Source organism: Raphanus sativus, chromosome 9, assembly GCF_000801105.2.
Source record: "Raphanus sativus cultivar WK10039 chromosome 9, ASM80110v3, whole genome shotgun sequence".
Lineage (NCBI taxonomy): Eukaryota > Viridiplantae > Streptophyta > Magnoliopsida > Brassicales > Brassicaceae > Raphanus > Raphanus sativus.
The window spans coordinates 6,287,165-6,304,068 of NC_079519.1; the positions used below are offsets into that span (position 1 = coordinate 6,287,165).

The window sequence follows — 16,904 nt, forward strand, 5'->3', positions numbered from 1 at the left end:
CAGATTCCCCTCACATGGGTTGCCGAGACACATGACCACACAACTCTTCTTGCGTTGCCTTGTTAATTATTCATTTTTACAACTATTCTAAACAAAAACAATATATTATTTTCATATATAAATAAATTATGTGTGTGTGTGTGGCTGAAACCAGTTTTTTTATTATATTTGTCAAATAATGCCAAACTAATCCTCAATTATTTAGCTGTTGACAAGAAAATGATCCTTCAATTATTTTGCTGTTCATGTATATCTTTCGAAAGTACAATTGCATGTGTTTTCCAGGTGTGCGAGCAAATACCATCAGAAATGGTTTTGTAGTTTTTCCTACTTTTTTTTAGTTTTCATGTTTTATAATCGTTTGATGAGATTTGTTGGTCCAAATCCATGTTAGCGACTAAAAGTCTAACTAATAACCTAAAACTACAAAACTTCATAAAGTATTTATGAAAAAAGTGTTTTTTTTCTTTTGTAAACACAAACGAACACACTCAGGTTAATGAGTAAGAACCATATTCACAAATAAAGCTTAGACATTTTATCCATTAAATTTGTTTCGTTTCGTCATTTGTTTTGAATTGATCCAAAAAATCTAGATATTTATAAGTCTCTGAAGCATAACAAATATTAAAAATTAATATTCGTTAAGCACAAAGCAAATCACAAATACTAAAAAAAATATATCTCTAATTATATATAAAGTTCTAAATATATACTTACATAATTAACATATAATTTTGTCGATTTATTTATAAAAATTATTGATAAAATATTAAGTTAAGAAAATAATAAAAAGATATTTATAGAAAATTACATTTTTCCTATAATTTTTTGTTTTGTAAGAAACTTTTATTAAATTTAGAAATCTATTAGACCTTTCATTAATTTTATTTGATATTTTATATTATGGAAAAAGTACTACAAAATAATTTTTCTACATTTACTTGTATTAAACAAAACAAATAAGATATCTGTAAATATACGCTAATATCTATAAATTTTTTGGATATCCAGAAAACTAGATATCTGTATTTTTCTGAAATAAAATAAATTAAAAAATCAAATATCCGTGAATTACGAAACAAATCACAAATACTGAAAATATGGTACTATCCGATCTGTGACCACCTATTAGCTCATTGATCAGTAAGAATATATATTAAAAGTTTAAATTACTTTTCTAAATTGTGTTTTTGTATGGTACGGGTTAAGTACATTAATCCAAATCTCCAAGAGACCAAGACCACTTTATTTGCTTGCCATCTAAACCGCAACTAACCTAACCAATCGTCTCGTTGATTATTCAAACGGGTTGAATTGATTTTATACGAATATAGGAGAGATAACCGATAAGGACCACATAACTAGCTAACAAACCAAATTTGGCATCACATGAACCATGTCGTTGAATATTCAGGAGAGGCTTATTTTAATCAATAACTAAAACGATCCAACCATCTTACCATGAATATATAATTATATATATACACAATCTCTTTAAACTTGTATAGTGATTAATATTATTTTCGGTAATAACTAATAGTATTACATGAGCATCATTTTATAAACAAAATAAAAGGTAAGTGGTCTGGTTCGTATCGCACCTATTAGGAACCACCACCACCAACTAGTCAGTGGAGTTCGCAAACTGTTCTGTTTTTTTTTCCTCAAGAATAAAGTTTTGACCTTTTTTTTTCCTCTTTTTAAACGAATCACACTCTCCATCGTGTAGAGAGCCTCCCTCTCCCTCTCTCCATTTTACTTCCTCTGTAGCCTCTCTTCTTTCAACCCCTTCTCTCCAAATCTCTCTGTTCCGATTCAAAAAAAAATGCGCAATCTAAAGCTATTCGAGAGGTTCAAGAGCACACAAATCCACGCCTTCACCTCATCATCACAAGACTCTCCTTCCACAAGCACCAATGGCAGCGGCATCAGCAACAGCCCTCGACTGAACTTCCTAAGAAACCATCCCAAATCAACCTCCAAATCCTTCTCTCGCTCCCTTCTCCCTCACGGCTTCCCCACCACAGACCTCCTCGAGCCTCCTCTCGACTCTCACCTCAAACCCCTCGACCTGGTCGAGTCCTTATCCAATCTCTACAGAAGAATCGAGTCAAGCTCCTCCGAGTCCGAGACCTCCCTGCTCTACCTCGAGCAGTACACCATTCTCCGCAGCCTCGGCGACGCCAAGCTCTCGCGCAGGTGTTTGCTCAACGCCAGGAGACACGCTGTTGATGTCCCTTGCAAGGTGGTTTTATCCGCTTGGTTGAGATTCGAGAGGAGGGAGCATGAACTTCTCGGAGTTGAGTCTATGGATTGTAACGGCTTTGCTATCGAATGTCCGAAGACTAGTCTAATTCACGGCTGTGATTTGAATCTAGTCAACGAGGAGCATTGTAACTGTCACGAGGAAGATGAGATTATTAAAGTCTCTATGGCGGGTCTAGACGAGGATAGTGACTTCTCCTTCTGTGTTGGTTTAGAGAAGGCTATGTGTGTTAGGTCAAGAATAGCTGCGCTTTCGCGTCCTTTCGAGGCTATGCTGTATGGTTCTTTCGTGGAATCGAGAGCTTCCGAGATCGATTTCTCGGAGAATGGAGTCTCGGTTGAAGCCATGGTGGCGTTGAACATATACAGTAGGATTAAAAGAGTTGATTTGTTTCGAGTTGAAACCGTCTTTGAGCTGCTTGGTTTGGCCAGCAAGTTCTGTTGCGACGAGCTGAAGTCTGCTTGCGAGTCTCGCTTGGCTTCGTCTGTTACTGATCTTGATAAAGCTTTGACCTTTGTGGAGTACGCGTTGGAGGAGCGTAGGGAGCTTCTCTTGTCTGCTTGCTTGCAGGTGTTTCTGAGAGAGCTTCCTCGGTGTCTACACGACTCTAGAGTGATGAGATTCTTCTGCGGTTCCGAGGCAAAAGAAGGGTTGGCTTGTCTTGGTTCGGAGTGTTTGTTCATGGTGTACTACTTGCTCAGCCAAGTAGGGATGGAGGAGAGGCTGACGAGTGAGGCTATGCTGGTGTTGCTAGAGAGGACTCGAGAGTTTGCTCGCACGAACTGGCAGAAGGCTGTGGCCTTGCATCAGATGGGATGTGTTCTGTTCGAGAGGAAGGATTACAAGGCGGCTCAGTTCCATTTCAGATTAGCTTCAAGCTTAGGACACGTCTACTCATTGGCTGGGGTATCAAGAACTGAGTATAAACAAGGGAAGAGGTACTCGGCGTACAAGCTCATGAACTATCTCATCTCTAAGCACAAGCCGCAGCATGGATGGATGTACCAGGAGAGGTCTCTTTACAACGTCGTCGGGGAAGCAGAGAAACTAAAAGACCTTGAAACCGCCACCGAGCTTGACCCGACGCTGACGTTTCCTTACAAGTACAGAGCCGTGATGAAGTTCGAAAGGAAGCAGGTCAAAGAAGCGTTCGAGGAGGTTGATAGATTGATTCAGTTCAAGCTTACTCCGGATGTTCTTGAACTGAGGGCTTGGCTGTTTTTAGCGGTTGGTGACCGTGAGAGTTGTTTGAGAGATATAAGAGGAGTGCTGTGTTTAGAGCCCAAGTATGCTGTGTTTGGTGGGAGGATGGGAGATGATTTGGTGGAGGCTCTGACCACGCAATGTAGTGAAGCTGAATGCTGGGTGAGGCTTTACGATAGATGGTCAGCTGTGGATGATGTTGGATCCTTAGGTGTTGTTCATCAGATGCTTCAGAATGATCCTAGCAAAAACTTCTTGAGGTTTAGGCAATCTCTTCTTCTCCTAAGGTAAGAAAAAATCTTCTTTTTTTTTTATTTGTTTCTCAGGTTATGAATTTTTCAGTAGTTGACAAAAGAGGTACTTTGTGTTAGATTGAATTGTCAAGGAGCAGCGATGAGGTGCTTGAGAATGGCGTGGAACTTGGCTGCTTGTGAGGCGGAGAAGTTGGTTTACGAGGGTTGGCTTTTATACGACATGAGTTATGTGGAGGAAGCTCTTACTAAAGCTGAGAAGGCAATCTCCATTCAACGCTCCTTTGAAGCATTTTTCCTCAAAGCCTATGTTCTAGCTGACAAGAATCTCGACCCGGACGAGAGCGCTTGTGTTGCTCAGGTTCTTGAGGAAGCTCTCAAGTGTCCTTCGGATGGGCTACGCAAAGGACAGGTTACCACCATTTTCAATTATTTTTTAAATTTATTGTTTTCTCATTTTTGTTATGATATTTCTTCAGGCTTTGAACAACCTCGGGAGTGTCTACATCGACTGTATGATGCTAGATCAAGCTGAAACTGCATACAAGAACGCTCTAGAGATCAAACACACACGTGCACATCAAGGGCTTGCGAGAGTTTACTTCCTCAAGAACCAACGTAAAGAAGCTTGTGAGGAGATGACAAAGCTGATTGACAAGGCGTTTAGCAAAGCAGCTGCATACGAGAAAAGGTCTGAGTACTGTGAACGTGAGAAAGCCAAAGAGGATCTCGACATGGCCACAACGCTTGACCCTCTGAGAACCTATCCTTACAGATACCGAGCTGCTGGTAAACCAAACTCTTATTCACGTTGCCTTTGTTAACTTAAATCTGTTGAATTCTAGTAGTTTAAAAGAATAGATTGTCTGTGTGGTGGCAGTACTGATGGATGATCAGAGAGAGACAGAAGCAGTGGAAGAGCTGTCTAAGGCCATAGCTTTCAGACCGGAACTGCAAACGCTGCATCTCAGAGCAGCGTTCCACGAGGCCACGGGAAAGCTTTCATTGGCTGCTCAAGACTGCGAAGCTGCTCTCTGTTTGGACCCTAACCACACCGAGACGCTTCATCTCTACAGCAGATCCAAGGATCAAGCTTCTTCTGCTGACAACACCACCATTGTTGGCTTAGATTAGTTCTAAGGTATCAACCCACACCAAGATAGTTTTACTCTTTTTTTTTCCTACTTTATACGTTAATGCGCTGTAGAGTAGGCCTGCTGCTTCGGATAGTTCGGTTTGACCAAAATCTCGCCAAATTTAACCGGAAAAAGTTTGGTTCGGGATTCGGGTAGTTCGGTTTTGAATTTTTTTACCGAAACTAACCAAGGTTTTTGGTTTTGTTTATATTTTGGTTACAAATTTGATTAAAATTAGCGTAGTTTTGGTTTGTTTGGTTAACTTGGTTAGTTCGGTTTGAAATCCGATAAGCAACTTTTTTTTTAAAAGCCAAACTAACCGATTACCAAACCGAACCGAAAAGTTTTTTTATAAACCTGCCGAATGGAACCAAACTCAATACCGAATTAACTGATTAACCAAAATTTCGGTTCGGTTAAAACCCGCAGGCCAAAGTAACTGCCATTATTGATCTTACCATATTGTTTCTATCTGTATCTTTTCATATATATACAGTGTTTAGTCTTTTTAATGCAAAGGAAAAATATTTATCATCTTTTCACGGTGACGTTTGTGTATCTACAGGGGAGGGGACCCCTAAAGGAGGGCTCCATTCTCTTTAGTTTCCATCTGTGGTTATGATCTCCATCTCGGTCCACCAACGTGGAGATAACCTAGGCAGTGCTGCATCAGCTGCTATTCCGGTGATCTCTCTCAACTTCACCACAACCTTTCTCATTGTCGGCCGTTGAGCCGAGTAAGGATTCATACACTGCCTAACCACTTCCAACAACCTCTCAGCAACATCCTCCTGAAACGTTTTCAAAGCCGGGTCCACAAGATCTCTCGCCTTCTTGGGTTCAAGAAACAAGGAATCAGGGTCTGGGAGCCTTCCCGTAATGATTTCAAACACGAGGGCGCCAAAGTTCAAGACGTTGGTCTGGGGTTCAAGCGTTGAGTGTTCTAAAAGGTTCTTACTCGAGGAGGATTCTTTGGAGGGAGAGATGAAGTTGAGGACTGAGAAGTCTGAGACTTTGGCGGCGTTGTCTTCGGTCAAGTAGATGCAAGATGAGTCAAGACTGGTGTGCAAGATGGGTGGGTTGAGATTGTGCATGTGGTCTAGACAGTAAGCTGTCCCCATGGCGATTCTGAGTCTGGTAGGCCAGTCTAAGTGCTCCGTATGTTGAGCTTCCATGAAAGAACAGTTTAGCAAATTGGATTGTGTTGAAGTTAAAAGAGTTGTTGCTGAGATGGGAGTACTTACAGTGAAGATGCTCGGAGAGCGATCCATTAGGGGCGTATTCGAAAACAAGCATTCTGTGGAAGGGCTCGTTCTCATGGCAATACCCAATCACATTCAAGAAATTCTTGTGGTCTGCTTTTGCTAACTTACGAATCTGCAGAAACAGAGACGAATCATTTTTCCAGTGTTCAAAAACAAAGGATAAACCAGGTTCTTCTGATACCTTTTGTAGCAGCTGTGCTTCCATATCGTTAGACCAGTTTGCACGAGAGCCATCCGCGATGGAGACAGCGGCAATCTCAGCACCAGTGGATAAAGTCCCTTTATAGATGGTGCCGTCTGAGAAAGAGCCAATGATGTTACTGAAATCTTCACATGCTGCTTGTAGCTCTGACAGCTGCAGCCTAGGAACATCTGCGGAAGTGCAAAACTATAGAGTCAGAGAATGAAGAGAGAAGAATGAAGAGTGTGTGTGTGTGTGTTGCCTGTGATAAGAGCATCTTGGAGCTGGCCACTGTTGTTGGTCCAAGGCTTGATTGGGATTTTTCGGGTGTGGATAAGAAAGAAGATGATTAATGCCACTGAGACTGTGAATACTCCAACAACTATGCCCACGATCATAGAAACGGGAGTCTTTTTAGTACTTGGAGGGGGACGTGGAGGTGGAGACAGAAGTTGAGGAGGATCAGAAGGTGGGTTTGGAGTTTCTGCTGTCCTAACACTACTAGGAGGAGGGCTCGGGGTTCCATCTCCACCTACTGGTGTTCGAGTTTCTGGTGCTGGAACCGGTTTTGTGGAGCCTGCAAGTGCTAGATCAGGAGATGGAGGGGAGGCACCCACAGCAGGACCTTTTCCCGGAAGAGGTGGTGTCTCTACCAAGCTGCGACGGTTCCAAGAAGCTTCGGATTGGATCAATAAGTGATCTTGACAAGGATCAAAGACTTCTGCAATTTTAGAAATGAGCTATCATAATCCAAAGACACACACAAAAGATTGTAGAGAGAGATGAGGATGGAAGAAAGTACCTTGAGTTTTGAGATTCAGAGGAAGAAAGGTGAGGAAGATGATGGAGAATGCTGTTCGGAGATTGAATCTCCACCATCCATGAGAACTCATAGGAGGTTTCATTTAGCTTCTGTGCGCTCTTTCTTCCTGAAAGAAGAAGGAATAAGAGGAGCAGTTGAAGATTGAAGTCGTCTCTCAGGGACAAGGAAGACTAATCAACGGTTGCTACTCTTTCAACCTTTTTTAATTTTTATCTCTTATTTATTCCAATCATGAAACTTGTTGACTTGTATGGTTCTTATGTCGTGTACCTCTATTTAGTCTATGTCGTAAATGTATCTAGGTTTCCTTTTACTGGATTTTTAGTCTCTTTTTTGTTAAATCTTGTTGCGGTGGCCAAATCAAGTTGATGGGTTTTGTGGTATAACTTGTACTAGGGGATATCTTAAGTACGGCTACTTGTTATCTTGACCCCCTTTCTAACAGAGACTTCTTTCTGGCTAAAATCCACAGTATGTAACTGGTATGCTTGCTTTGTTGATCAAAGATAGAAGAAGCATGTTTGGAACTAAGCGTTAGGAGCCAATAGGTATTACATATCAGCTGACGTAAAAGAAAGAAAGAAAAGACTCATATCCAGTGTAAATATTAGTTTCATGATCCAACATTCTATCCCGATAGAGATTTTAATTAAACTCTAACATTAACAAAATAATCTGATTTTCCTCACTGTTTATTTTTTTCTTCACTAAAATACAATTATGCAAGCCATTCCCAACACAACCTCATGTGAACACAACTTCATGGACAATTATTTCACATGAATGAACCACAAATGTCTTTTTTTTTTAAATGACCGATACCACTCTTTGCAGGTTATAGATTCGAAACTTTATGTTTGTATCTTGCTTGCTTCGATGATCTCCCTTGAGTGTTGTCTTGTGCCTCGTTACGGCACGCTCGCCTCTGTGCGACTCTCTGCAGTATGCAGTTTATTTTCTGGTTTCACAGTAAATGATAGTATAAACTTGTTTCTTCATCGCTTGTGGCAGACTTGCAAGGAAACACTTGTTCTTTCTATCTTTTCAGTGGTTCTGGGTTGTTCATCCTTTGTGAAATATGATTGTCTCCCACATGTTCCATTCGGTTTGAGTGGTTGTGTTGCAGGGAGCAGTGTGCCCAAGATTATGTATGCTTCCATGTTTGTTCTGTTAAAAGGCTTATCCATTTGGTGTGTTGTCACCTCTGTTTGTGTCTTTGTGATGCCGAATTTCTGATTGTTAAATCTGCTTCTGTTGCGGATTCAATCTCGGGCGTTAGACCAGTACTTGTGCTCTCTAATTCCCAAAGCCTCATTTCACTTCTTAGCACGATTGGCGTTGAGTTTCGAGGACTGCTCAGCGACATTAGGTGTTGTTTATGTGTTATGTTTGCTCCTATCTTATGGTGGTGTATATCATTGCTCAGTTTTGCTATGATAGCAGCGGATGTTTTCGCCGGTTTGGCCTTGTTATTGCTTGATGTAAACAATCTCTCCAGCTATGGAGAGTAATGATTTATAAAACTGTTGTTTGATTAAAAAAAAAAAAAGACGATCATTCATGTATGATTATAAATTGTTATTATAATAAATGGAACAAGACGTCCTAATGAATGTGCTAAGCCAGAAATGTGTTTTCAAATCTGTGATTTTATCTTTGCTACATTTGCAAGGTTTATTATTTTCTTTTTACTATTTTTTGCAGTAAGCATCTTTTTTTTTGGGGGTGCTAAAATAACAATCCACCAATCTGAGCCATTATTTTCTTCCTAACCACATTTTAGTAGGGCCTTGTTCGTTTTAGAAGTGACTGACATGCGACCATAACCTAATAAGATCACATGATTGTTGTTTATCAATTGCAGCATCTAGCAACTAATCACGGAGAGCAGAATTTAAACTCTTAATTCGTTGAACTTCTAAGCAACACAAATCAATGATTTGCGATTAATCAATGTAAACCAATTGTACGTACACTAACAAATATACGAATTGCACGTCGTAGTAACACATCAATTGCCATTTTTAAGCATGTGTTAAAAAGAACATTTACACTAGTAGATCCAAAACTTTTTTGCAAAGTTTCTTGTAGTAATTAGAGATTTTTTTTAAAAAAAATAAGGCTTCTTTTCACAATTTCACCCTTATTTTATTTGTTTTCATAAAACAAAAACTTGCACAGGATCCTATCCGTAAAAATAATGAAACGGACGCAATACTGATAAACGAACAAACTAATCTAACAATTTCGAAGATAGCAAGAGTTGCATTACTCTTTGACAACAAATAATCATATTTTAAGAACAAAATAAAATAATTAGCTGCTAATGACGTTCATATCTTACTGATACTGATCTAAAATGATTTCATTTTTCTTTCCGACAAATATCTAAAAACAAGCTAATGCTACCTCTTCTCTTTCCATTTCGAATTTTACAAACTCGAGACTTCTGAAATATAATAAAAAAAAAATATTCTTAATTATTCCAATTATCGAGAACAAAAAACTTTTAAGAACAGAAAAAAAATCTACGAGTTAGGCGCGGGATGCGGAAACGAACAAGACGAACACCTAACGAGCCCGTTCTCGTTGCAAGTCGAGCATTCTCTGAACCCTACCTTCTCCGTATGCACCTTATTGCTACCGTGACAGACATTGCACGGCACGAAACTGTGACCGCCGCACATCTCACACACACGCGGCAACTCGATCCTCGGCAACTCCTGCACGAGTTTCTTCAGCTCCCCGATCTCGTGGAGCTGCTTCACCTCCTCCGCTCCTCCGACGTACCGTCCGCCGATAAATACGCGCGGCAGCTGCAGCTGCTTCGTCGTCTGGCTCTCTTCCTCGAAGATCCGCTCCAGCTCCGCCGCGAACGACGCGTCCATCGAGAGATCTCGCTCGTCGATCCGCACGGGGAAGCTGCGGAGGATCGCCGTGACGGCTCGGCAGTCTTCGAACGTGGGACGGACCACGCGGAGGCTGGTGAAGTAGACGACGATGCTGCTCTCCGCGCCGGGGATCGAGATGCGTATAGCATCTGGCTCGGATTTTTTGGATTCTGGTTCCGGATTGCTGCGGCGTAGATTGACGGGTGCGGAGTCTGCGCGGAGGAGGTTGTTAGAGGGACGAGATGGCCAGGATCGGAGGATGAGATTCGAGGCGCATACTCGGTGGAAAACTCTGGAGACGCGATTATGTGAGGGAGAAGAAGAAGAAGAATGATAAGGAGAAGAAGGTGAGGAAGAGGAATCGTCGGTGCAGAGGTGGTGGATGTCTTTGAAAGAGAAGGAGGAGGAGGAGGAGGAAGCGGTGGGAGAGTAGGTGTCGTGAATCTTAACCGACGATTTGCGCCACGGTCGCCACATTAATTAGGGTTTGTGTGGATTTGGATTTGCAGAGAAATGGAGTTTTTGGATTAGAGGGAGAGAGTATTGTTTGTTGGTTATGTTAAAACAAGATTGGTTGTGAAAAGAATGAGGCGATATCTAACGTTACCAATTATATACTGGGTGGAATGAAGTCGATTCTAATTATAGTTTGTATCCTCTGTTTAATGCCTTGTTCATTTCCCAAAATTGTTGTTTGAACTTTGAACACACATATTAAGAGATAATCAGGAATTAATGATACAGAGTAGTGTGTATCTCTTTATTCAGAATGTTTTTCGTCAGGGTTCATTGTTACTCAACCTGTATTTGAAACCTTCATGTTTTAAACCTTTTCGCATGTTAAAAAAAGATACAGTATTAAGTATTAATACTCCGTATCTGAATAAATATCACTTTGACATTCTTCACATATATTAAGAACTAGGTGATTTTCCCGTGCTCATGCACGGATATAAATATTTATAAAATAAATATACTATACTAATTGATTGCTATATACTTTAGTTTTAAATTAATTTATAAATTTTTATGCATAATTTATATTAATAATATTACAATACTTCAATTAGACATATGATTTTAGATATGTTATATCTAGTCGATTTTTATAGTCGATTTAGTTATCATTTAGGTATATTTGATTACATTTATTTCTCTAAATTCAACTGTAGTACTTTTTATTCTAAATATATTAAAATTTGATTAATTTTATTATATGCATTTAGGTTGGTTGTTGTATTTCTTTATTTTAATATAATATATTATTTTAGATATAAGATTGATTAGTCGAGTCACTCATATTTTGAGTATACTGAGTCACATATATTCTTTCAAATTCAAACAGAAATATACTTATTTTTAATGTTTACGTGGTCAGACTAATAAAATTAAGTATCCAGACTCCGTTTAGCAAAAATCCAATTGATATTAATATATAATATACAATAATTAAAATATTTTATATATTGAGTTACATACATAAGTAATTGATACATTTTTGGAAGCTCATTAACACGTATCAATATTTACAATAAATAAAATATCTTATAAATTCTAAATAATTCTATGTCTTAGATTTATTGAAAGATAAACTAAAATTTATTTTATATAATCTAAAAATGAGAATTCATATTTACTTTGGTATTTGGATTATGTTTATATTAAACTCCAAAAACATAAAAACATAAATTTTTTAAAAAAATTAATATTAGGAAACCATATAATTGTAATAATAAAAATATAATATATCTACATCGTTAAAGTATATATTGTAGTGTTATTTAAAATATTTTATAATTATTTGATCAAAAGACGTTTATTGTTAAAATGATAGTTTTTATTATCTCTTAAAAATAAACAGTAAAAAATTGTGATTGTATTTGATAAATCATATTATATAAGTAAAATATAATTTATAGATATGTTTTCTGGAATTGAAAGATATTATAATAAACTAAATATATTAAAAGTTAACAAAAAAAATTCAATAATACTAATTATAAACTATTTTTAGTCAATTAAACATCTATCAGTTTAGGTTACTTAATTATTTAATGTAATCATTTAAGAAATTAGATAGATATATCAAAATATTTTTATTATTTTGTATTGTTTAAAATTATGTTTTAAAATAAATAATATTTCTTTTTCTAATATCAAGATTATCTTTCTGAAATTTGCTTTTATAAAATCACATTATATACAAATAATTTTTTTTCATATAAGAAACAATAGATATAAAATAAGTATTTTATTACTTCAAAAGTATATTTTATGTTACTTAAAATAGTTTTTAAATAAAATATTACTATGTTGTGAAATTTCCTTTTTAATGAACTCATATTATATATACATATATATTTTCGTTTTTAAATTTGATCTTTAAAATTTATGTATGTTTCTTTTTTTTAATATATGTTTTATGGAAATTTATTAAAAAGGAAACTAAATAAAAAATAATAGTATTTAAATGTAATATTGTTAATTCATTAAGGGTATCAATGTAATCAACCATCGTGAGAGTTAACGTGAGCGCGACACATAGGAAACTGACTTCTCAAATAATATTATAGAGAAGTGAAAAAATATATGTAAGTTGGTATATCAAATCGCTGACACAGAGAGAGGGGTTGAAAGATGAACCGCAAGGTATGGCTGGTCTCGGTGGCGTCGTTGAGACCCATGGGTCAGACCACACCAAGGTACTTTGCCCCGACCCAATAGATTTGCGTAGGCCTGCTTTCAGGAGAGGTTGCACTGCCATGAAGGTTGCACTGCCATGAGGCTTCTTCTTACATGTGAGGGATTACATACAAGTTACATTAGTTCTGATAAATGTTTATGCACTTTAGTAATAACAATGTAACTTTCTGAAAATAAAACTTACAAGCGTAGATAGAATTTAGTAGCTACAAAACTAAGGTTTTGATTGGTAACTATGCAGAATAGTTTTTTTTTAACGCGATTCCGTAAGTATTCTACCAATCAAGAAAAATTGTGAAATGATAAAAAACGTGAAAACGTAAGTTTGCATTTTTTCTGACAGAAATATAAAGAGAATTTTCATTAAGTGGAAAAGTGATTTTTAGTAGATTATGGTGGAAAAAATTATAAATTTAACACTTTCATATTACTAAACTATATGCTAATACCATTTTAAAATTTTAAATAAATAGCAATAATTTTATATGATAAATAGTTATGTTACAAAAAGTTATATTATATTTTGTTTTATAATATTATGAAATGTCAATATATCGATTATTAAATCCCCTAGTCTATATTTGAGAAGTCATTTGCCACATGTCTTCTCTACAATCGTTTTCACAAAAAAATTGTGACGTGGCTATTAAGATTGATGACATGTCATATGGTTAAATATGACATGGACAATTACATTTAATGCTGATATATATTTTTGGAAATCTTTTAAAATATGTCAATAACTCATATATTACATTAATATTGATTTATATTTTGGGTAAACTTTGTAGAATATGATAATAACTCATAAATCATCACTAAAATAAATATATTCAAATATAACATTTTGAATTTCGAAATATTATATAATTTTACTTTTATAATTATAAAATTTTTATTATCTAAATTTTCTAAATTTTCTGAATTTAAAAAAAAATATAAATCGTAATATCATTAGTTTCTTTTAGATATCTACAAATTATATAAATATTATTTAGTTTTAATTTTTGATAACTATACAATTTTATATGATTTTTAGTAATTTTGTACAAGTTGATTTAATACATTTAACCAAATGAAATAGATAATCTTTTTATTTAAGATTTTAACTTTATATATATACATATATATATTCTTAAATATAATTTAAAATAAAAATATTTTCATTTAATTTTATGCTTAATTAATTATATTTATATTAATTATTGTTCAAAATAATAAAATATATAATATTAATAAATTACATTTTAAAATATAAAATTGAACTTTTAAAAAATTTATCACTACACATGGTGCAGGAAAACACCTAGATTAATAATTGTGACATGACTACTAAAATTGATAACATGTCTTATAGCTTAGTATGACATGAATAATTATATTTAATGTTAATTTATATTTTTGGTAAACTTTTTAAAATATGGTAATAAATCATATATTATATTTATTGTCGATTTATATTTTTGGATTTTTTTTTAAAATATGGTAATAACTCATAAATCATCGTTAAAATAAATATATTCAATTATGGCTTTTCAAATTTCGAAATATCATTTAAGTTAAAAATATTTCAAAAATATATACATATGTTTAGAAAATATAAAAATTAAATCATAAAATCAAATTAAATCGTAAAATCATTAGTTTTTTATATATATCTACAGATTTAATAAATAGTGTTTGATTTTAAATTTTTACAATTATGAAATTTTACATATTTATTTAATATATTTAATTAAAATAAATAGATAGAAAAATCTACCTAAGATTATAATTTTAAATATATACATGCACATTCTTAAATATAATTCAAAATAAACAAAAAATTTTATCTTAATTTTAATGTTCAGTTAAATCAAATTTATATTAAAATATTGATAAAAAAATTTATAATATTAATAAAAATTAAATATAATTTATATTTATCTATTAAAAATATTTTAAAATTATTTTACTGCACATGGTGCAGGAAAACACCTAGTATCATATTAAAAGATAAACTAAATATTTATAATAAGAGCTAAAGTAATTTTAATAAATATTAGTTATTTTGATATTATGTAATAATTAGTTTTATTATTGATATTTATTTTTCTTATAAAAGGTGAATAGCATATAAAATATTTTGATCAATTAAACAATTTCATCATTTCGCAAATTTTGAATTTTTCCGCAGCTTAATTATTTTTTCCGTAGCTTAACTATTTTTTTCGCAATTCCGCGATTAAGAAATAGTTACCAATCGGGTCCTAAATATCATCTCATATTTTGACTATATGTTAAAGCTACATGATACTTTTGTCATTTTCTACATTGTAAATTTGTATTTTTATGTAATGTTTTTGTTGTCGTATTTAGTTGCTTTGGACAGAAAAACCTATACTATATAATATGTATAAAAGATGTTTATTGTTAATTTTTTAATATCCCTTAAAAATAAGCAGTTTAAAATATTTTTTGTGATTTGTATTTTAGAAATCATATTATATAAGTAAAATATAACTTATAGATTTTTCTGTAATTGAAGATATTGTAGTCAACTAAATATATGAAAAATAAATAAAACATTTCAATAATACTATAAACTATTTTTAGTCAATTAAACATATATCAGTTTATGTTACTTAATTATTTTATATAATCTTCTAAGAAAATTGATAGATATTTAAAAAATATTTCTATTACTTTGAAAACATATATTTTGTATAGTTTAAAATTATGATTTAAAATAAATAGTATTTATTTTTCAAATATCAAAATTATATGTGTAATTTTTTTATGAAATCAAATTATATACAAATTTCATCTAAGAAAATATAGATATAAAGAAATATTTTATTACTTCAAAAGTATATTTTATGTTATTTTAAAAATTTTTGAAATGGAATATTTCTATTTTGTGAAATTTCCTTTTTAATGAAATCATATTATATAAACATATATTTTCGTTTTTTTTTTGTAAACTTTATAAATTTTCCTTTTTATTATATTTGTTATTTGGAAAATTTTAAAAGGAAACTAAATAAAAAATTTCATAATATTATTTAAATGTAACATTTTTAATTTATTAAAGGTATTACCGTAATCAACCATCATGAAAATTAACGTAATCACGACACGTATGAAACTGACTTCTCAAAGGACTAACATTAATGTATTTCCTTTTTTCATAATAAGATTTTAGTTAACTTTTTAATTTTATTTTAATTTTTGAAAACACGCATAAATAAAACAGGAATATTTATAAAATATCACCATATAATATTTTAATAAAACGAACTTTAATTATTTTTAAAAAAATTCTTTCTAAAACAATATAAATAAAATATGAAAATATATAAGCTTTTAATATATATATATATATATAATATTATTTAAGAAGTCAATTTCCTATGTGCCGCGCTCACGTTAATACTACATTTAATACCTATTACTTTTTAAGTTTCCTTTTTGAAATTTTCTATATAACATATATATTAAAAAGGAAAACTTATAAATTTTAAAAATCAAATTTAAAAACAAAAATATATGTATATATAATATGATTTCATTAAAAAAGAAATTTCACAAGATAGTAGTATTCTATTTAGAAATATTTTTAAATAATATAAATTATAATTTTGAAGTAATAAGTACTTATTTTATATCTATTGTTTCTTAGATGAAAATATATATTTGTATATAATGTGATTTTATAAAAACAAAATTCAGAAAGATAATCTTGATATTAGAAAAAGAAATATTATTTATTTTAAAACATAATTTTAAACAATACAAAATATATATTTATCTATAATATAATTTGAGAAATCAATTTCCTAAATATCGCACTCACGTTATTTCTCACGATAACTGATTACACTTATACCTTTAATGAATTAAAATATTACATTTAAATACTATATTTTTAGTTTCCTTTTTTAAATTTTCCATATAACATATATATTAAAAAGGAAAATTTATAAATTTTAAAAATTGAATTTAAAAACGAAAATATATGTATATATAATATGATTTCATTAAAAAGGAAAATTTCACAAGATAGTAATATTCTATTTTAAAAATATTTTTAAATAACATAAAATATACTTTTGAAGTAATAAAATACTTACTTTATATCTATTGTTTCTTATATGAAAATATATTCATTTTTATATAATGTGATTTCATAAAAACAAAATT

At 32.9% G+C, this 16,904-nt stretch overlaps 3 protein-coding genes across 4 annotated transcripts; 1 reads left to right on the plus strand and 2 right to left on the minus strand.

Annotated features, from left to right (window-relative positions):
• The first annotated feature begins 1,695 nt into the window (after positions 1–1,695).
• LOC108827472 (ETO1-like protein 2) lies at positions 1,696–7,469 on the plus strand. The gene is made up of 5 exons (XM_018600874.2): positions 1,696–3,759; positions 3,844–4,135; positions 4,203–4,512; positions 4,604–4,864; positions 5,425–7,469. The coding sequence occupies exons 1-4, from the start codon at positions 1,829–1,831 to the stop codon at positions 4,855–4,857; spliced, it is 2,787 nt and encodes a 928-aa protein (XP_018456376.1). The 5' UTR covers positions 1,696–1,828; the 3' UTR covers positions 4,858–4,864; positions 5,425–7,469.
• On the minus strand, positions 5,271–7,248 carry LOC108827473 (probable inactive receptor-like protein kinase At3g56050). 2 transcript variants are annotated; one of them, XM_018600875.2, is made up of 5 exons: positions 7,108–7,248; positions 6,568–7,026; positions 6,306–6,496; positions 6,104–6,236; positions 5,271–6,027 (listed from the first exon to the last, which is right to left on the minus strand). In XM_018600875.2, exons 1-5 carry the CDS (start codon positions 7,208–7,210, stop codon positions 5,459–5,461), a joined length of 1,455 nt encoding a protein of 484 aa, XP_018456377.2. In that variant the 5' UTR covers positions 7,211–7,248; the 3' UTR covers positions 5,271–5,458. The 2 variants fall into 2 exon arrangements, with proteins under 2 accessions (XP_018456377.2, XP_056851065.1); XM_056995085.1 differs by having other exon boundaries at positions 6,104–6,496.
• A 2,089-nt stretch (positions 7,470–9,558) lies between the features above and the next one.
• On the minus strand, positions 9,559–10,740 carry LOC108825947 (uncharacterized protein At5g39865). Its single transcript, XM_018599314.2, has one exon. The coding sequence runs from the start codon at positions 10,494–10,496 to the stop codon at positions 9,657–9,659; it is 840 nt and encodes a 279-aa protein (XP_018454816.1). The 5' UTR covers positions 10,497–10,740; the 3' UTR covers positions 9,559–9,656.
• Positions 10,741–16,904: the final 6,164 nt, after the last annotated feature.

Bases quoted from the DNA above. Each gene is read 5' to 3' on its own strand.
- LOC108827472 (XM_018600874.2), top strand. From the start codon at position 1,829: ATGCGCAATCTAAAGCTATTCGAGAGGTTCAAGAGCACACAAATCCAC. The intron at 3,760-3,843 runs GTAAGAAAAAAT...ACTTTGTGTTAG, and splicing joins CAATCTCTTCTTCTCCTAAG to ATTGAATTGTCAAGGAGCAG. The intron at 4,136-4,202 runs GTTACCACCATT...ATATTTCTTCAG, and splicing joins ATGGGCTACGCAAAGGACAG to GCTTTGAACAACCTCGGGAG.
- LOC108825947 (XM_018599314.2), bottom strand. From the start codon at position 10,496: ATGTGGCGACCGTGGCGCAAATCGTCGGTTAAGATTCACGACACCTAC.
- LOC108827473 (XM_056995085.1), bottom strand. From the start codon at position 7,210: ATGAAACCTCCTATGAGTTCTCATGGATGGTGGAGATTCAATCTCCGA. The intron at 6,497-6,567 runs GCAACACACACA...GCACTTCCGCAG, and splicing joins CCAAGATGCTCTTATCACAG to ATGTTCCTAGGCTGCAGCTG. The intron at 6,028-6,103 runs GTAAGTACTCCC...CTTTCATGGAAG, and splicing joins GCTCTCCGAGCATCTTCACT to CTCAACATACGGAGCACTTA.